Source organism: Perissodus microlepis, chromosome 5 (genome assembly GCF_051167445.1).
Source record: "Perissodus microlepis isolate ML-2025 ecotype Zambia chromosome 5, ASM5116744v1, whole genome shotgun sequence".
Taxonomy (NCBI): Eukaryota; Metazoa; Chordata; class Actinopteri; order Cichliformes; family Cichlidae; genus Perissodus; species Perissodus microlepis.
The window spans coordinates 35,227,269-35,249,275 of NC_140465.1; the positions used below are offsets into that span (position 1 = coordinate 35,227,269).

The 22,007-nt window shown below is 41.0% G+C and overlaps 1 protein-coding gene across 3 annotated transcripts in view; it reads left to right on the forward strand.

Annotated features, from left to right (window-relative positions):
- The first annotated feature begins 12,165 nt into the window (after positions 1 to 12,165).
- The window catches only part of LOC146387779 (butyrophilin-like protein 1), a 413,480-nt gene continuing 403,638 nt past the window's right edge, over positions 12,166 to 22,007 (forward strand). The window contains exons 1-4 of one of the 3 annotated variants that reach the window (XM_084929611.1): positions 12,166 to 12,423; positions 14,395 to 14,736; positions 18,324 to 18,590; positions 21,595 to 21,618. In XM_084929611.1, the coding sequence (XP_084785737.1) occupies positions 12,348 to 12,423; positions 14,395 to 14,736; positions 18,324 to 18,590; positions 21,595 to 21,618 (709 nt within the window). In that variant the 5' untranslated portion in view covers positions 12,166 to 12,347. The remainder of the gene's footprint in view (positions 12,424 to 14,394; positions 14,737 to 18,323; positions 18,591 to 21,594; positions 21,619 to 22,007) is intronic. The other 2 variants (XM_084929610.1, XM_084929613.1) reach the window with 2 other exon arrangements.

Sequence of the window (22,007 nt, forward strand, 5' to 3'; positions counted from 1 at the left end):
TGGCCTGCAAAATGCCAGCAGAAAGACAGACTAGACCAGTGATGTCACAAACAGCTGGACAGCGTGGGAACGTGGAAGTGATGTGAAGCTTAGCTCAGCTCTGCGGGCAACACCTGGGAGTAGTAAAACCTGAATTAGCACCCCATTAATCAAAAGTATTTGTAGGTAAATTTAATCACATTACAGTTTGGTGTGATTATTATTATGTTATTGAAATTAATTTTAATTCCATTATATTTTTTAAAGTAAAATTACACAATTTTATTTGTTTTATGCGCATTTCATTTTCATACAGATGTAAGAAACAAAAACAACCAACAGAGATAATTTAATTTAATTTAATCTGCGGACTATAACGGACTATAAACGACCAGCTTCTTCAATGATGAATGCCGATGCTTCACTGGCTGATGAGCTGAACACGTTTTATGCTCACTTCGACGCCGCAGCAATTAAAACAACAAACGGTTGCGCGCGCTCGGAGTGCACCAGTGAAGAAAATGCATTCATCATCACAGAGCATGCCGTGAGGAACACCTTCAGGAGGGTGAACACCAGGAAGGCAGCAGGACCAGATGCAATCCCTGGTCGGGTCCTGAGAGCCTGCGCTGACCAGCTAGCACCGGTGTTCACGGAGATCTTCAACCTCTCCCTGGCCCAAGCAGTGGTTCCCACGTGCTTCAAACAGTCCATTATTGTTCCTGTTCTGTCATGAACCGAAGTTCAGTACACAAGCTGGACCCAGAAGCAGAGACAACACGCACAGGAGTACGAAAAATAAACGTTATTTCAACTAAAGGTGTCCCGGAAGGGTCAAAGGAAAACACGCGAGAAACTAGAAAAACCAAGGGACCGGGGGATGAGTTACGCAGGAACGCCGTAATCGGGACTGTGGGAGGCTGCAACAGAAAGAGGAAGAGAGTTACTGGGGAGCGGGGAAATAGCAGCATACGTGGGGGAGAGTATGAGTCTTACAGTCAAAGCGGGGCCGTGGGAGGGGTGAGGGGTGTGCCTTCTATCCGAGGATTATTGGTAAGGTTGGCTAATAGGGCTGTTGGGGATCTGATACCAAGGCAGACAGCATGATGATGCTTGATGACTTAGTGTTGACGTAGTGTTGATCAGATCTGATCAGATCAAAGGAAAGATTGTTGGGATTAAATAATTTGCCAAATGAGACCACGTGTCCTTGGGGAGTAGAAAGCTGTAGACTCTCGCTCATGCTTGCCTGGGAAAATGTAGATAACAGGGGACCATCTTCTAGTGGAAAGTTACTGAGACACTGTTGTTTAGACTAAAGTGAGAGAGCTTCTTTAATAAAACTGTCAGGGGCACATCACCAATTTGAGATCCGCTGCAACGTGTCATGCAGGACGCATCTCCCTTCTAGAAGTAATTGTGTAAGAGAATAAAATGTGAAATGGTCTACTGAGCAGTGTCTTGTCTTCCATCGGATGCCTCTGAAGAATCAAAAGAACTCGGTGAAGTGTTGATATTTAACATCCCATATTTAGCAGGTTTATCAGAAAAACTCAGGAGAGTTTTCTCCACGCACGACATACTAGTGTACTTCAGACCCAGCAACACACTCAGACACAAACTGGTTCATCACAAACACAAAACACACAAACACAAACTTAGCCACATAGTGTTACTGGACAGTGTAGCGAGGGATGCCCAGACCTCTACATTGGAAAAACAGCCACAACAACATAGAAGAGCCACCTCCACAGGACAAGACTCGGCTGTACGTCTGCATCTAAAGGTCAAAGGACACTCTTTCAAGGATGCCAATGTTCACATTTTGGACAGAGAGGACAGATGGTTTGAAAGAGGAGTGAAAGAAGCCATCTATGTCCACTGTGAGCGACCATCAGTGAACAGAGGCGGTGGTTTACGACACCAACTGTCTGCCATCTATAATCCAGTTTTGAGATCCCTCCCCAGACGCCTTAACGCCCACTCACATCCTGGGGCATTTGACCTCAGTAAATCACATGCTAGCGTGGGGCTAGGGTTCAAAACCCCCACCTGTTTTCACACCGTGGCTCATGTGTTAGGGTAGAGAATCAATAGGGGGTCCATGACCCTCTTGGGGCGTCACTCCCATAGGGCTTAAAATCTAGGACTCTCCAAGAGTTGATCTTAGAACTGATGAAGCTTCTCGGATGAAACGTCTTCAAAGAAACTTCAATAAGTCCAGATGCTTTTCTTTCCAAGCTCCTTAGACTACGATGACCTGGATGACTGAGAACCTTCAAATACATATTTACTTAGTACTAAAGTTATTTTTAGCTATGATACCAGTTTTGCTGGACCAGTATTCATAAATGCTATAATTAGCTGTCTGCTTCTCTCTGGGTTTAACACAACTGTGACTGCTAGCTTGCTAATGAGCTAAAATCAGTTATACAGATAACTGGGAAAAGTGAAAACTTCAATTCAGTTGAATCGGCCACTTTATTCGTCACATGCAATGTCACACGTTCATGTTACATTGCAGTGAAATTGGACCCCTTCTGACCATTCATACATATATTGCACAAACATCACATTGGGGAAGACAGGTCAGAGGAAGGTAGGATTATAAGAAAAACAATGAAAAATACACAACATAAGGGACAAGAGGAGAAAAAACATACTCTACTCAAACTGAGCTTCTAATGGAACAGCAGTTTGTTCCAGTCGAGGCTGAAACAATAAATTTGTCCCTGATAAGGTGACTGTGTTTTGACTCTCTGCCCACATCCTTCAAGGCCACCTGTGTTGGCTGGAGGACTGTTGACTTTCGCTTAACTGGGCAAATGGACACTCTCTCTCTCAGTTGAGAGAGACACAGACACACACTCACCCTCCTCCCTGCTTCAAACGCCTTCGATGCTCACTCCCACCCGGTGCAGGCAGGCAGGTCTGGGTCCAGTGCTGGAAATGCGGCTGCAGGACCAGATCAGCTCACTCCACACCCCACACCCCCGTCCCAGTTGCAAGTCATGTGTTTTTGTAAGGTGCGAAGATTCATGTGCTTCTGTGCTGAGGTGTTTTTTTTTTCTGTTTTCAAACTCTCGCATTAGGAGCTCAGTTTGTGACCAATGTTCAACTGAGAGACAGTGCCCATTTACCCAGTTAAGCGAAGGTCAACAGTCCTCCAGCCAACTTGAAGGATGTGGGCAGAGAGTCAAAACACAGTCCCCTTATCAAGGACAATTTTGTTGCTTCAACCAGCCTCAACCCTGGGGCCTTCCAGCTGGTGACAGAGGTAGCAGCATGATAGAAATGATGGTTGTTTGGGTCAGTGCGAACAAACTGCATCCAATTTCACAGCCAATCTAATGTCCATCATGCTTCATGGTTCTTCTGATGTATAGACAGGATGGAAAAATTTTACGAATAAGTTGTATAATAATACATATGTTTGACAGTTGTCTCTATTATAGACTTTAAAGGGTTTCAGCCAAACTTACATTAACTCCAGTTTTAATCTCAGACCTTCCTGGAAGATGCTAACAAATGCTATTATCTTCTGATTTGGGCTGCTAAAGGTGAGGCTAGTAGCTAACTGACCAGCATAGACTAATTTCGTGGTTAACAAACTAGAGCAGTGTCACGTGGAGTGGAGAGAGATAAAACCCAAATGCAGACACTGGGGAGGGATCTACTGAAAGTGAGTCTTTATTACGGCAGAGCAAAATACAAAAGAAGACAATGACTAAACTTGTCATGGTACTGGGAGGGTGACCCAGTAGTCTGAGTTTCCTCTGTTTTTGTCTTTTTGGTATTGGTTTAACATCAAGATGGCGGCACGCACAGACGCAGCGGCTCACTGCTCCTCACGTTCGGTGTTTTGTTTTTTACTTTTTCTACGTGTATCTGTGTGGATGTGTGTGTTTTTTATTATTATACATCGAGTAGAGTCCACCTACAGTCATCAGGACCTTCTGAGTTTGGGATCACGCTGTGCAAGGAGCATTACATCGGACTACCACCACTTTCACGGCATTCCGGAGGACATAATAAGAGCTCCAGGGTCTCCGTGGTTGGTTCTTCCCAGCGGCAAGACAAAGAGGAAACGTAAACAAAGGAGGCAAAAGCGTGGCTGCAGGGCGGGCCCACTAGCTCGGCTAAAGAAACAGCCATTTAAGCCACCGCTTCCGAGTATTTTCCTCTCCAACGTCAGGTCCATAACCAACAAAATCGACGAACTGAGATTACAAATTGCAGTCAATAAGTGTGTACGGGACAGCAGCATAATATTACTAACAGAGACTTGGCTGCAGCCATCAATTCCGGACTCGGCTATTGAGCTAGCAGGCCGCACGGTCCACCGTCACGACAGGAATGGCCACTCCGGTAAGATCAAAGGAGGGGGTTTATGCATCTACACCAATGACAGCTGGTGCAAAAACACAAAGACTGTAGACAGCCACTGTTCCCCGGATTTGGAATATTTGACTGTGAAGTGCAGACCCGTCTACATACCTCGCGAGTTTACTGTTGTCATGGTAACGGCCGTGTATGTACCACCCGATGCTAATGCTAACTCGGCCATGGAGGAGCTGCACAAGACAATAAGCAACCAGCAGAACTCCCATCCAAACGCAGTGCACATTATAGCTGGGGACTTCAACCATGCTGATTTAAGGTCAGTATTCCCCAGATTTGAACAGCATATTAAATGTGCAACGAGGGGGAAAAACACATTCGATAAAGCCTACAGCAACATCCAAAAAGGCTACAGAGCAACCCCTCTACCACATCTAGGTTTGTCAGACCACATGTCCATGCTGTTGATCCCTGCATACACTCCCATTAGGAGAAGAGCCCCCCCAGTCACAAAAACTGTGAAAACTTGGCCAGAAGGTGCATCACATCAGCTGCAGGACTGTTTTGAAAACACGGACTGGAGCGTGTTCGAACATCAGGACCTTGAAGAGCACACAACATCAGTGCTCTCATATATTAACTTCTGTGTCAACAGTGTCACTGTGGACAAACGTCTCCGGGTGTATTCCAACCAGAAACCCTGGATGACTAAAGAGGTCCAGGTCCTGCTGAAGCAACGTGACGCCGCTTTTAGATCCGGTGATGGTACGCAGTACAGTGCAGCCAGATCTGAGTTGAAAAGAGGCATCAGAGAGGCCAAGGCAGCGTACAAGAGAAGGATCGAAGACCACTTCAGCACCAAAAACTCACGACAGGTATGGCAGGGAGTTCAGCACTTAACCAACTACAAACCTGGCAATACCACGTTGACTGAGGGTAACACGGAGCTTGCGGAGGAGCTGAACCACTTCTTCGCACGCTTTGAGGTGAAGGGACCAGAGGCAGCAGCAGCAGCCCAAGCCTTATAGTGCAGGAATATGAGGTGAGGCGCACACTGAGGGCAGTGAACCCCAGGAAGGCCGCCGGACCAGATGGGGTAACCGCAAAGGTCCTAAAAGAGTGTGCAGACCAGCTGGCTGGGGTCTTCACTAAGATCTTCAACACTTCACTGTCCCAGTCCTCCATCCCGCCGTGCCTAAAGTCAGCCACAATTGTCCCACTGCCAAAGCATACTAACATTAGCAGCCTCAACGACTACCGACCAGTTGCTCTAACACCTGTTATAATGAAGTGCTTCGAGAAACTGGTCCGACGTCACATCATGTCCTGCTTGCCACCCACACTCGACCCGCTCCAGTTTGCATACAGAGCTAACAGATCAACTGAAGATGCCATCGCTACAACGCTCCACACCACCATCTCTCACCTGGAAGTGCAGGGCCGTTACGCCAGGCTGCTCTTTGTTGACTTTAGCTCTGCTTTCAATACGATACTCCCGGACAGACTAATAGTTAAACTGCTGGAAATTGGACTTCCTTCTACCACCTGCCGCTGGATCAGAGACTTCCTCTCAGACCGTGTACAGAGAGTTAGAGTGGGGCCTCATCTTTCCTCGGCCCTCAGCTTCAACACCGGCTCTCCACAAGGCTGTGTACTGAGTCCCCTACTGTACACGCTGTACACACATGACTGTGTTAGTTCCCACCCAGACAACACAGTCATCAAGTTTGCAGATGATACCACCGTGGTGGGGCTCATCTCTGGGGGAGATGAGACTGCGTACAGAGCTGAAGTTCAGAGGCTGTCAGATTGGTGTGCAGATAACAACCTGGACCTCAATACCACCAAGACAAAAGAACTGGTAGTTGACTTCAGAAGGAGGAAGTCCGAGCTGCAGCCTGTCAGCATCAACGGGGAGTGCGTGGAAAGGGTCTCCAGTTTCAAGTTTCTGGGTGTGCACATAGACACAGACCTCCAATGGAGCTCTAACACCTCTGCGGTCTTAAAGAAGGCCCAACAGCGTCTCCACTTTCTGAGAATCCTGAGAAAAATGGACCTGAAGAAGGAGCTTCTGACCGTCTTCTACCGCTGCTCCATTGAAAGTGTGCTGACATATTGCATCGGTGTGTGGTTCTCCAGCTGCACCACAGCACACAGAAAGGCACTCCAGAGGGTCATCAACATGGCCCAAAAAATCATTGGACATCCTCTTCCCTCCCTGAAGGACCTGTACAGCACTCGCTGTCTCAAGAGGGCACGCAGCATCCTACGGGACTGCACACACCCAGGACACCGGGTGTTTAAGCTGCTGCCGTCTGGCAGGAGGTTCAGGCTGCTGAGGTCCCGAACAAATAGACTCAAGGACAGCTTTTACAACAGGGCAATAGCCCTGATCAATGTAAATAGCTGACCTGACTGGATACCTCCCTGGACTTTTTTAGGGGGGAGGTAACAATGTTTAAAACAATAACAATAATATTTATATTTATAACAAGGTGCAATAATAATTAATGTGCAATAATAACAGTGTGCATAACACATACACTTATTCTTCTTTTTTATACTAAGTTAATATACTGTGTTGTGTTGTTTGTTGCGTTGTGATGTGTCATATCGTGTCGTGTTGTGTTATATGTAGTGCCGACGTAGGACAGTTTTTCCAATTTCATTGTACTACTGTACTATGTATGACTGTGCAATGACAATAAAGAGTTATCTTATCTTATCTTATCTTATTATGTTAAGTCTTCTTGGTTATGTTTCGGATCATTCTACAACAGACCCAGGAACGTGACAGGCCTGGTGTCTAGGTAATTCATCAGAATCAGAATCAGAATACTTTATTGATCCCCAGGGGAAATTATGTTGGTTACAGTGCTCCAGTACAAACAGTAACAAAAACAGACAATACAAGAAGTAAGAAATAGCACAATATATACATTATATACATAAATATAAGTCACTTACTAATAAATATCTGAATAAGAAAGAAGTGCAAAAAGGGTGTAGCTATTGCAGTATACAGTGTGTTAGGTGGAGGAGTTGTACAGGGAGATGGCCACAGGCAGGAATGATTTCCTGTGTCGTTCAGTGGTGCTTTTTGATAATCTCAGTCTCTCATGAACGTGCTCCTGGGGCTCGTCAGCACGTCATGGAGTGGGTGGGAGGTATTATCCAACATCGCCCTTATCCTGGATAACATTCGCCTCTCCATCACCACCCTAAGAGAATCCAGCTCCATCCCCACAATATTGCTAACCTTGCGGATCAGTTTATTGAGTCTGTTAGCATCAGCAACCCCCAACCTGCTGCCCCAGCAGGCAACAGCATAGAGGAAAGCACTGGACACAACAGACTCATAGAAAACCCTGAACATTGTCCGACTGATGTTGAAGGACCTCATCCGCCTCAGAAAATAGAGTCGGCTCTGGCGTTTCCTATGAAGTCAGTGGTGTTTTTAACCCAGTCCAGTTTATTGTCTATGTATACTCCAAGGTATTTATAGTCTTCCACAATGTCCACGTTGACCCCTGGATTGAAACAGGGGTCAAGTGTTTCCTGGTCTTCCTGAAGTCCACAACCAATTCCTTGGTCTTTGCCACGTTGAGCTGCAGATGATTCTGCTCACACCACATGACAAAGGAGTCGACCACAGCCCGGTACTCTGTCTCATCATCCCTGCTGATGCATCCAACCACTGCAGAGTCATCATAAAACTTCTGAAGATGGCAGGTCTTCTGTGCGGTGGCTGAAGTCTGTGGTGTAGAGGGTGAAGAGGAAGGGGGAGAGGACAGTCCCTTGTGGTGCCCCTGTGTTGCTGATTACCTTGTCAGACACACACTGTGGGAGATGCACATATTGTGGTCTTCCTGTCAGGTAATCAACAATCCAGGACACCAATGTCAGCTGTGTTCCCTGTGTGTCATCACTTCCCTCGTTATCCCTTTTGTATGTAGTGTGTGTGTCTTCCTGTGCTCATGCTGTGTGTCTCTCCTGGTGTTTCCTTGTGTGTTTTGTTTTCCCATTGTTCCCAGTATAGTTTTGTATAATTTCCCTTGTGCCAGCAATAAAGCTGCTTTTGAGTTTACATTTTTGCCTCTGTGAAGTCTGCGTTTGGGTCCTTTTCTGTCTGTACACAGCCACAAAACTAGCAAAAGCTAAAATGGTAAGAACCTAAAAAAGAAGTACAATGAAATTAAAGACCTGAGACATGGAACGTGGGAAATGCAACAGGTGATACGCAGACAATCCGGCAACAGACAAAGAAAGACAGGGATAACGAGGGAATGCGACACAGGAGGAGAGAACAGCTGGAAGTAATCACACACAACGAGACCGGGAGGAAGCAAAACTGAAAACACTGAGCAACAGATGGGAGACTGTCAAAGTAAAACAGGAAGAATAAGACACACACTGAGAGGTGGACATGACACTGGAACCGGGGAAGAACATACATGAAAACATAACTTCACTAGACGTGACACAAGGAACACAAAACACTGGGTCACAGACGCAGGACCACTACAAGTGGTAAGATTATTGAAAGTTTAGCTTCATGTCACACATTTATCATTATGTCCACGTTGTAGCACATAAAAATGTTTAGTTAATATTTGCTGACAGACACATTTTCCCTGTTTTCACTCCAACATTTGTAACATTTGAAATTGTGATTTATATGTTGAGCAGGTCATTTCTAGTATGTGGAGTATTTTTATGAAACAGTTGAGCTAATGTGATTAAATCATAACGATACCTTTGATTAAAGTATAATATAAGCACAGTGTTATTGTGCAGGGCTGTTATATGCCTTATGAGGATGCAACTGACATATTAGAAAGTGTCATGTCTATATCAAGCTTTTAGCCTGACAATAAGCAGAGATATTTGGGTCTTTCTTAAAAATTCAGATCTTTAGAGATTATTTGAAAAGTGAATCAACACCTATCACTAAATGAAGCACTCTAAACCTACACTGGAAAAAATATTCCTTATTTCACCTGTGATCACACACTTTGGTTTTCAGGTGCAGACGAATGGGAACGAAGGGAAACACTTCACTGATACAAGGATGCAGATACAAGCTAGTGATGATCCAGTGCAGCTGGTCTCAGGAGATAAAGAAAAGGCCTGATCACCTTCTCTAAAAATAACAAGATGAGTTTAAATTTAATTTTCCATCGTATGCGTGTTATTTTGAATATAATCTGCTTGCATTGCAGCTGAATGCTGTCATGTGAATTCAACTCTACATGTGTTATAGGAAAGTTAATAATGATAATCCACAGCAGATCTGACCAAAACTAAAACTCTGTTCTTTCTTGGGCTTTGACAGGTGAAGTACAAGCCCATTAAATTCTAAATATTTTCAAGTCCCACCTCAGGTTTCTTAATATTAAACTTCATTCTATCATTTTATTTTTTAGCTTAAAAGAAAAGCGTTCTGATTTATGGTCTCAAACACTGTTCCACCTTCTTTTTTTTTTAACTGTAAATGATGTCATGATGTACACAGACTGAAACTTCAGTGTCCACACTTTGAGAATAATCAACATAAAGGATTTATTCTCTGCTGACTCACAGATTACCCCTCACTAGAGGCACACACAGCTCTCTGCAGTCATTATCAAAGCACAAATCAGTTCCTCGCACATGAATGCTGCTCCCATGCTTGATGGACAGCAGGTAATTTTATCTCTTAATCTTGATTAAACTCAGTACACTTTCTTTGGAATACGTTTGACTTACGGCTTTGTGACTGTGATTACCAACCAATCCAAGCACAGATTTCAAGCTTAGAGAACCGGAAACACATTAAAGCCAGATGTTAGAGTCTTCAATCACTGGTCTTAATTTCAAGTTTGTATAAAAGAGCAAATACAGATCCACACTGTCAGAGTTTTAATTGCAACAAATAGAAATATATACGTTCAGACTTGTGTCACAGCTGCTCGTTCAAATTTCAGTGCACTGAGATGTGGTGACTGTGGAGGCCTTTGGAGTGTTTTTGAGTCTTCATTGTCTAATTTTGGTGAGCCTGTGTAAATGTGACCTCTGTTGTTGGCTGACAGCTGTGACCCATCTGCTTCAACGTCAGATGTGTTGTGCCTTCAGAGATGCTCTTCTGCATGGTTTATTAAGAAGTGTGGTCGACTGAGTTGCTGTTGTCTTTCTATCAGCTCAAAGTAATCTGGTTATTCTTCTCTGACATCAACAAAGTATTTCCACCCAGAGAACTGCTGCTCACTGGATAGTTTCTCATTTCAGACCATTCCTTGTAAATCCTGAAGATCTCAGCACATCAACAGTGTCTGAAATACTCACACCAGCCCGTCTGACATCAATAACTACACCACAATCAGTCATCTTTCTTCCTTATTCTGATGCTCGTTTGGACTCAGCAGGCTGTGGTGATCATGTCTACATGTCTGAATGTTTTGAGTTGCTGCTGAGGTGAAAGGTCACTTAGAGGTTTGGATTACTGTGATGACCAGTGGAACAGGTGTACCTAATAAAATGGTTGCTGAATGCATGTAAGTCTGACTTTACTGGACTGTACAGTTGTTGCTGATGTTCTCAGATCATTTTCTTTGTCTGTTTTCTGATGCATATAGTTTCACGAGCATCATTTTGCTTTTCTCCATGTTATAAAAATCCTTCACATCTCATTTTTGTGTCTGAAAAGTTTTTACTCTACATGAGGCCGACATGTGTGCAGAACTCTTTCCAGAGGCAGTGAGGTTTCATGAAACAAAACTAAACACTTTGATGACTCAGTCTTTAAAGTCTGATGAAATGTTTTTATTCATTCATCACACAGTTGGAGTGATTGACTGGTTTTGATTGGTGGAGAGTCTTTTGCAAAGGTGAGACTGTGTTATGAAAAAAGCCCTGATGTTTGTGAGAACTGCATGAAGAGTGGAGAATTTCCTGCTGTGAGAATTGAGCCAAAGTGACTGAGAAAATTTTTAAAATATTGATTAGGTGTAGTGCTACCTGTTTGGCTCTTGTTATTGATGGCTCGTGGTGTGACGTTATGTGTGGCTGGCAGCCTGACAGCGTGGGAAAGTGGAAGTGGTGTGAAGCTTAGATTTAGCCAGCAGGTGGGAGCAGACACATGTGAGACCATAGATCTTCCTTATTGAACTTACTCATAAGCTTCATAATTTTTTTTTTCTTACAAAAACTTGAATTAAGACCTGATTAATCAAGTGTATCGCTATTTGTAGGTAATCACATTGTGGTGGACCACCAGGTAGCTCCACTCACACACAGTGTTAGGGGAAGTGAGAGGGTTAGGTTTTGGTCCCTTGAATGTTTACTGTGATGACAATAAACATCACATGACCTGTTCTAGGTGTACCTAATGAAATAGTTGCTGATTGTGCTGAATGCGCCTTGAATGTGTGAAGCTGAATTAAAAGTTGGAGTAGAATATTGGGATCTCTCTTACATACCTCCACAACATCATACTTTTAAATCCTTGGAAATTATATAAAATTATTTACATTTTTATTTTGAAGTAGTCAGAGGTAAGTCCTACTAATTGCTAACCTTGCCATCGTTTTTTCTTTGTTTTATGCAGATTTCATACAGATGTAGGGGGAAAAACAACCAACAAAGGTAATATAGTAACGCTTAACTATTTATTTTATTTTATTTTATTTTAGTAATCTTCAAGAGTCAAAAACTGCAGCTGGCTTTGACCATAAAGGCTGCAGTGGGAGGAGGTCCTCTCCTCTCTTACATCAGCCTGTATCTGTTTCTATAAACAGACTCTGCTCATTAATCTTTCTCCTGTCACTGTTTCTGTATAATTGTCACTGATATTATGAAGGTGAAATCTAAAAGTCCATGACATTGTGACGTAATACACCGGAAATTATGGCAGATATGGCGGACTGCTTTAAGACACTAGAAACTGAAACTGTTTTTTTACTGCGTCAGTGCTGAGATGAGAGGGGTGGCTCGGATCTTGGTTACACAGAATAGTTGCCGTATTTGATCCTGTTAGGGTTTCTGCAGACATGGAGCTTCTAGCACTTCTGTTTCCGAGCTTCTGTTTCCTGACTTTGTCCGGACGGACGTTTGCTGCTGAATCCGGTAAGAAGCTCATTGATTTAGACTGATCATGTGTGCAGGCGCAGTCATGTTTCACAGCAGCGGATGGAGCTTTAACGATGTTCAGGCTGCTGCTGTAGTGGGTGGATGACTGCGGAGTATACACCTGTGACATCAGCGTTTAACGCATCCGCATTTTGATGTTGAAATAATGAGCAGATAAATGTGCGGCAATTCTACAACAGTATGAAAATGTTCTTTTTATTTTTTACGATCAGATTATCTCATTATTTCACCCTGACTTTTTTTCAGGTGTGGCGTATTTGTTAGCGGTTTGTGTTTCCTGCAAACACACATGTGTTTTATTTTTTCTTTACAAACGGAAACAATTGAGATTCAGATACATCAACAATGATATAAAATTATTATTATTATTATCCTTAATTAGTAAAAGGAGGACAGAAGTCATCCATAAACACATAAGTAGGCAAGTATATAAAGTTCATTTTTCCTTGTATGTGTTACTACAGCTCCACCTGCTGCCAGTTTTAAAGGGAGCGGCACAGCCAGGCCCCAAAAGGATGGAGAGTGGCTGTACCCTGTTTCCATTTCCTGAGGTTTTTACAGTCAGAGTTAAAACACTGTGTGGCCCATTAACATGAGGCTGTTACTGACTCTGATGTGCAGCTTCAAACTGGCAGATTTTTGAGAGCTCAGCTGGTGAAAAGGACACAGACTGGATGTGTTTCAAATCTTTATCAGTGAAAAATGTTTGGCCTCACAGTGTTGACACTGTTGCTGCCTGAATTTGTGATAACCTCTGATGAGCTACCTGGTCCTGGTGAGCTGGTTGGGGGCAGAGTTATAATCACTTCTACCTCTTTATATGATTTTTTTGTGCATTTGCCACACTTAAATAGAAATATCATCCCAGAAGAACTGCAAGACCAAAATGCACATGAGACACTTGAACTGAGAGGCAACATCTTCTACTTTCTGAAACCCTGCTTGTTTAGCATGTAGCTAAAAGCCAGTCTACACCTAACACCAGCACATGTGGTTCACTGGTGACCTGCTGGATATTAAGAGGTTGATAAATTCCTCCTTAATCATGTGAAGATCTTTGCCCCAAACCAGAAATTAATTCACAATCTTTCCACACAGCTTTGTAGTAACTTGCAGTATTTGATGGGGCCTTAAATTTTAAACTGAAATTCTTCCGAGGAGGCTAAAAACCAAGCAGCAGCTCACAGACATGTCAGGGCTGCTGTCAGCTGTAATACTGTTGTAGAAAACTGTTACAGTTATAAAGCTGAGGATTCAGAATATTTCTAAGATTAGAAAATTAATCATGAATAAGCCAATATTTCTTTTTACAGAAAAAAATAAATACAGTGTCATCACATATATGTTACTCAGGTGGAGCTGTGTGTTGGTAGGATGGAGGAGCATTTCATGTGGATGCAGTCATATTAGCAGAAATAAATATTCTTATTTATTCTCTTTAATGGACCTCACCCTCTGACTTCTGTAAACAGTAATGTAATACATGCAGTAAAGATGAGCTATTATACTCATTTCCAGCTCCATGTTTTATTCTTGGACACTGCTGGAACAGTTTATCTCAGTCTGGGCCTTGGTGCAGCCTCTGAGTTAGTCCTCTCTGTAACAAGCTCTTCAGCTCCTTCAGCTTCTATTTAAATCAGTCATACAAACTGTGGCGCTACAGGTGGGACTGTGATGACAACAGGAAAATATGAAGGGAAACTAAACTAAATAAATATGAATTCTTGTTGTAGGAAAAAATAAAGAAGGGTTTTAATTGTGAATGCATTGTGATTTTTATATGTTTTTAATCTTCGTGAAAGCTACAAATCGAGTCTGAACTGTTTTTTAGTTTCTGAAATAAAAACGTTGAGCTTTAAGCCAATTCTCTTCTGATTGGCTGCCCCTGCCTCATATCTTACTTTTCTTCTATCCTTATCCCTGTTTAAAACATGCTTTGTCTTTCAGAGAAACCTGTGGCCAGAGTGACTGTGCGAGAAGATGATGATGTTATTTTACCCTGTTCCCTCGACACCAATGAGAACATTGAGTCAATGCTGTTTGACTGGGTTAAGGAAGTCCCTCGAAAAGAGGTGTTCATGTATCGTAATCGCAGTCATTACAATAATGGTCTGCCAGGTCAAGATGTGGAGTTCAAAGGTCGAGTCTCACATTATCCAGAAGAGCTGAAGTACGGAAACGCCTCCATAAGACTAAAACAAACTAGGCTGGAGGACAAAGGCACCTATACCTGTATATTCCCAGAAATAAAGCCCAGTGAAAAAATCTTCCGCATTGAGCTTGTTGTTGGTGAGTGCTGTTATAAACCAGCTGATTATTTACAGATGAAACAGTCAGCATGCACATCTGGCAGGGCCTCACTCCTACAACACACCTGCAGTGATATTTGCAATATTTAGTGAAAACAAACTGAGACCTTCCCATGTGCATGCTGGTCCTGCACCTGCGCCATATCAAAAATCTGAGGTGCCCTAAAAAAAATAAAATCTCTGTGTATGCAGCTATAAACGCTGCATTTATTTGACTGCCAACTTAATGAGAATCTACCACTACTAACCTGTTTTTTGTTTTTTTCCTTTTCAGAGCCTGTATTAACTTGTTAGAGCCTCTCACAGGCATGTGCACTTCTGCATGTCTGGAACTACCAGAATAAACTTTAAATAATTTCTAAACCTTAAATAGCTGATACCTGCCTGTTTCAACAATGTGAAGTAAAATCTGTGATCTTTAATGTAGTCTGTTAGTTTTACCTTTAGCTCTAACACAGATCATTTGTTAGAGGATTATACAGGAAATCACTGAAGCCTTGATGTTTTTAAGCTTTTACTTCAGATGTTGAAGACAGGTAATTGGTCATTATAAGGGCTACAAGGCTGAAATTTACAGCATATCATCTTTTTTAAATCTACAATAAATGTGCCAAGTTTCATGCTGATATTCTGAATTAATTTAAAGATATTAAACATATTAATTCAAATTGCAAAGCAGAGAATCTATGACAAATTATTTCTAAACTCCACAAAAATCTCTTCAAAGTTAACAAATAATAAGGATTCATTCAGGTTTTTTACATTTCACGTGTTCCTAGATGCTAAACTCAACTTCAAAACGTTGTCCTGAATAATTAAAACAAAGATTCACACATTTATTATAACTTAATCGGGTATTTTTTGACAGATTAAATAGTTTTCTTTGATTTGTTTTCGTTCCATCGTAACAGCGAATCCAACTACTTTACCTTCCATATATGGTCAGACAGGTGATTTTCCCGGCTTCAAACAGAGAGTGGTTTCACTGCGGTGACTTTCTACTGGATGAGAGTAGCTGTCAATCAAACACCCACGTAGCTGTCGTACTGATGTTCTTTTCTGATTGGCTGACTGAATTAATGGTGTCGTGAGGTCGTTATTTTATGTCCGCAATCGATGCTGATTGGTTAATTTTGCTCGTGGGTGTTTCCTGATGTCAGAGACGTTACAATGATTGGTACAAATTAGTCGTCAACGCTTTGAAATTGCTTTTAATCTTCTTATTTTAAAAGTTTCTGTAACTCCGATAAAACTTCACAAGAGAATAAATTCTCTTTTTTCTGGATGTCTTTACTCCCGGTTGAATTTAAACGAGCGGAAGTTAATCTGTGAGTTTTCTTCGTTAAAACGAGCTCATATTTGTCTTTAAATGTCTATTTTTGGTCCGATTAACGACTTTCTAATGGTGATGCAACATGCTAACCTTAACATTATTAACTTTTTACTGACGTAAATAAAGACGTAAGTGTTTTATGTCGTAAATTATTTTTTTGACATTCATTAATCTGCTGAAAAAAGAATATCTGAGCTTTCAAACGACGTGTTTTACGACTGTATCTTTGTTTCCGTTCAACAGGAGAATATCAAGTATCTTCATTTATTAATTTTACATGTAAAATTAGGTCGCATACAACCTCTGCGTTTCAAAAGGTTAAAGATCCGAAACTTTCCAGGTGAGTCCTGTTTGTGCCGATACTGATGTTAACATGCTCGTTTGTGTTTATGTGAACGTGTAAGTAGTAGGAAAAGACAAACAGGCACTTGTTTTGGTGAGAACTACATAAGGTCTAAAGATTAGTTAATGGGGGTTATAAGTTTTTTATGTTTAAAAAGTAGTTATTATCCTCTCTACTACCTTTCAGATGTTTCAGCCGTTTTACATGCGCAGGGCTATTCTATTCTCATGTAAAGTACAATTATTTCTACTTTAAAAAAAAGAAAAGAAAAGAAAGAAAAACAAAGTAATGAAATGAAAAAAAGATGATAATGAAGCCTTTCCTTGGCTCTTGTTTGCACCCAAGTTACAGCTTCAATTTGATGATTTGGTTTATATTTGGGCAGCATAATCAAATTTAATGCCTAAATTATTTGATGCATATATTTTTGAAACTTTTTTTGTGTTGCCTTGTGAGAGAACATGGGACAGATCACATCTCTTTTAAGACTCATGTACTAGTTTTATTTTGCTTTTGTTTTTTTTCCTTTATTTATTAGAAGCAATGGTTAAATAGAAAGTACTCCCTCAATTTTAAGGTTTGTGTAACAACAGAAACAACTGTTCTGTCCTTAGCAGGCAAATTCAATTTGAGATGAATAACAACACAACATACAGTCCCAATCAAAAGTTTAAGGCAACTTGAAAAAGGGCACAAAATCATATTTTTAATGTTTTATTTTTTTTGAAAATCATATTTCTTAACAAGGTTCCAAGTAGAGCTTCACCATGCAACAAGAAGACATGGGAATGAGACAAAAAAAAAAACCCAAGCATGCAATTTATTGAAATCAACACTTAAACTGAAACTGGCTGTTTTACAGCTGATCTAAAGTTTAGGAGCACACCTCCAAACAAACCCTGTAAACCCCCCAAAAAAGAAATCAATGTTCCCAAACATAAACATGGAGTAGCTCCACAGTTATTGTTTTTCTTATATGGTGCAAATAGTTTTTAAAATTACTTTGGAAATTGTGTTCAACCCCAATGAGCCTTTGTGGTGTATTATATTAAAAATTGTGATTATTTATTCCAGATAATTCTGACAATAGGTCATTTAACTGATTATATAATTTTCAAAGGTAAAATTTTGATGTTTACAAAGTTGAATTAAGTTTTTCAAAGCTGAAAAAGACTGCATATGTTTGCAAGCAGCATATTCTGTTAATATTAATTGCAAGGCAAGGGTTATCTGATGATTGTAGGTTATCTGAGGATCACATGGTCTGACCTTAAGGTGAATTTGGTGGGATGTCTACTCCTGTGAAGATCAAAGGCTAAAAGGCTAGCTGTCATAAGTGTTTTCCACTTGTGAATAATCTTTGACACTGTAGATGTAATGAGGAGGGAAAAGGAGAAGAAAGACAGAGGTCCTTTTATTTTTATATTTTTATATATATTTTTATATATATATATATATATATATATATATATATATATATATATATATATATATATATATATATATATATATATATATATATAGCTAGCAGTAAGGGTATACTTAGTGTATTTCTGTATTTTAGTTTAGTTTTTGATAAATAAATAAATAATAACATTGCATAACATCATGTATTATTGCTCATCTGAGGATACATTTAAATAATTGATTTTGGATATATAGACTAGCTGCTCTAATGCATCATTCTCTCTTTCTCTGCAAATTTGCCCAAACTCATTATTTACAGTAAAAACTCATGTTAACAATGCTGGAGGATTAAGGTGGTACTCTGCTTTGCTTTTTCTTTATCAGACTAACTCCTTTATGCAGAAACAGTAGAAACAATTGATGACAACATGTCATATTGTTACATTGTTAACACTGTTGTTTGTTGTCTGTGATGTGCTCACAGGTGCAGCTCCAAAACCGTATGTCACAATACTTAAAGAAAAGGGGCTGCTGCAGTGTGAAGTTCCAGGTGCTTCTCCTAAACCTACAGTTGAGTGGTGGGACAGTGATAACAAAACACTTCCTTCTAAGACGGTGCAGGATGAAGAACAACAAGGTCGCTTCCACGTCACCGTCCAGACTACTGTGACTGAGCCTGGCTGTTATCACTGTGTAGCCACACAGATGGAAAAATGGCATCGGATTTCTTCAGAGATCTGTGTGCATCGTGGTAAGTGAGATACAATTCTTCAAAGAAGTTTGAAGATTAAAGTATGAATATGTGCTTAGACTGAACACTAAGAATGTGGTCGGGGAGGAAAGACATGAACATAAAAAAGATTTGACTTCAGTAGAGACAATGTGCATGCTGGGAAAAAAGCTGTCAGTTTCTAACTGAATGTTGAAAAACTAAACTCGCAAACACATACTGTATATTATAGAAGATGAACTTGCTGTTGTGACTGATTTGTTTATGAACTCTCACATGATGCCCCAAGCTAATTTCTCCATCAAAATATTGGTGTTTTTTAAACCTGAGCATGCTCACAGGCTCTTGAAATAACACTCCCATGGTAAATCTCACTCTGCTTTATTTTTAATTTTTAAACATTAATGGCATCATATTCACATTCTGGGTGGTGCTATTACTTGGTGTTGGCTCTCTCTAGAGTATCATTTTGTGTTGCTGTTAGGACACAGTGGTGTTTTTGTGTAACTTATCTGTGTACCCACTTTAATTAAAAACTTGTCTTATTGTCTTATTTTATAGTATAATCTTCGCATGCCCTGTCTGAAGCACTCTGTTTGTTCACTCGCTAATTATAGTCATAGTATTCACTCACTATCTCTTTAGGGATTTGCTAGCTTGACTCGTAGCTGACTCAGTAGCAGTGTGTCCTCTTCACTTGTACCTCTGCACTTTCCTGCTCAGTTTGTGAGACATCTGGTTACTCCTCGGCCTCCTTTAGTAATAATGATACTTGTAATAAATGTAGCCGCAGCTCTGCAGCTTTGCAGCTTTGCAGGAGGATTACTGAATTGGAGGAGGAAGCACAGTCTTAAACAGAAGCTCCAGGTACACCACCAACCCATATATCTAACCGTTTTTCCCCACTTGGCGACACACCTGCCAGGGATCAAACTCTGGTAATTGGTGATTCTGTTCTGAGACATGTGAAGGTACAGGGCTCGCAAAATTTCTCCAGTCGGGCTACCAAAATCTATCTCAGCCCTGCCTGTCTCAGCCCTGAGGTAAAGACAACAGCACCCATAGTCAGTTGTCTTCCAGGGGTCAGAGCAGGCAACATTGATGGAAATGTAAACAATTTCAGACTCTGTAGTTTTCTCTGGTCTCCTCCCTAGTCAGACCATGACTCTCATGTTTAGCCGCATGTTCTCCTTAAATTGCTGTCTGTCTGAGTGGTGTCCAAAAAACGTTGTGGGATTTAATTGGCAAACCTTCTGGAGGAAACCTGGTCTTGTTAGGAGAGACGGCATCCATCCCACTTTGGATGGAGCAACTCTCATTTCTAGAAATATGGACACATTTATTAAACCCCCCAAAATATGACTAACCAGAGTTGGGACCAGGAAGCAGAGTTGCAGTCTTACACGCCTCTCTGCAGCTTCTCTCCTCCTGCTACCCCCCCCCCCCCCCCCCCCCCCAAAAAAAAAACCCATCTCCATAGAGACTGTGTCAGTTCCCAAACAGACAAAATAAAATTAAAAATCTGCACAAACCAACTTAAACATAAGAAAACTGAACCAACAAGTAAAACAGTGAAATGTGGATTATTAAATATTAGGTCTCTCTCCTCCAAGTCTCTGTCAGTACATGACTTAATAATTGATCAACAAATCGATTTACTCTGCCTTACAGAAACCTGGTTGCAGCAGGATGATTATGTTAGTTTGAATGAATCAACACCCCCGAGTCATTCTAACTACCAGAAACCTCGAAGCACAGGCCGAGGGGGCGGTGTGGCAGCAAGTTTTTACACCAGCCTGTTAATCAACCAAAGACCAAGACAGACTTTTAATTCATTTGAAAGCCTGATGCTTAGCCTCGTCCACCCCAGCTGTGAAACTCAGAAACCAGTCTTACTTGTTATCATCTATCGTCCACCTGGGCCTTACACAGAGTTTCTCTCTGATTTCTCAGACTTTTTATCTGATTTAGTTCTGAGCTCAGATAAAGTAAAGTGGGTGATTTTAACATTCATGTAGATGCTTTGATCTTTAGATGCAGCCGATTCTTGTTCTGTCCAGGTGGCTCTTCTATGTTGTGCCATACATTTATGGAGTGGCTGTTTGGTTTCCCCTGTCTAGAGATCTGAGTACTCCTTGCTAAACTGTACACCATACACTACGTTCTTAAGTTTGTGTTTAGGAGTTTTGTCTTTTGGATGAACCAGTTTTTGTCTGAGTGTGTGGCTGAGTCTGAAGTACACTGGGATGTTGTGCTTGGAGAAGAATCTCCGGAGTTTCTCTGATAAACCTACAACATAAGGGCTGACTTTGTCTTTCTCCCTAGTTGATCTCTGACCTTCTTTGCTGTGCATGCAGTGGTTTGTATCATATCTATCTAATAGACTCCAATTTGGAGGGATTTTTTTCTGGCCAGTGTTGCCCCATTGTTAGCAATATTAACTCAGCTAACTGCAAAATTTCCAAGCACCTCACCACTATCCTAGCTCCCCTCGTGAGGAACATGCCCCATCACATTAAAAACTCAAGATGATGGATCATGATGAAACTAATCTCCTTTGATGTAGTCTCTCTCTTCACATACATACCTACAACTGAGGCAGTGGAGACTGTCAGAAAATGACTACAACAAGACAGCTTTTTAGAAAACAGAACCAGCTTCATCCCTGATTAGATTTGCACACTGTTAGACCTCTGCCTTACCACCACATATTTTAAATACAACAAGGTTTCTACAGAGAAAAACATGGATGTGCCATGGGCTCCCGGTGTCACCTATTGTAGCCAACCTTTACATGTAGCTTGTTACCTAAACTGAAATAATTGCTACTATTTGGAGTAAGTGTAGTAAATGAAAAGTATTTTTATGAGCCGCCTCATCTATTTAATCATGAACATTTATGTTGGAAAGGTTTGGTCACCATTTTACACAATTTGTTTTCTCAAATTCATGTTGTTTTCTGATGTGTATGCATCACTGTCTGTTACACTTGTCTAATGAGAAACTTTTTGTACTGTTTCCACAGAAAAGACGGATCAACCACCCTCAGGTAAAGTCCAAAATACCAGCCAGTCAGCAAGGTAAACGACAAAAAAAAAAAAATCCCCCCCAACTCCAGGAACCAGCACAATAAGTCACACAAAAAGATCTGTTAGGAACATAAAGAAGTCATGGTAAAGTTTAAAAAAAAAATCGAATAATGTAATGTTTAATTTTTTAGAAGGAAGTACAGGAGAAATATTTGTTGTTTAAAAATTTTTAATTTGCTTCGCCAAATGAAATTACAAGTTATGCGGCACAGGCTTTTAGATTAATGAAGGCTAGAAATGTAAAAAGATAATTAGGGAGTGATACTGACAGGAGTGCAAAGTGAGCAGAAATTATAAAGTCGAAGAAGAATGACTTTAAAAAACGGAATTTGCAACTGTCAGTTTTATA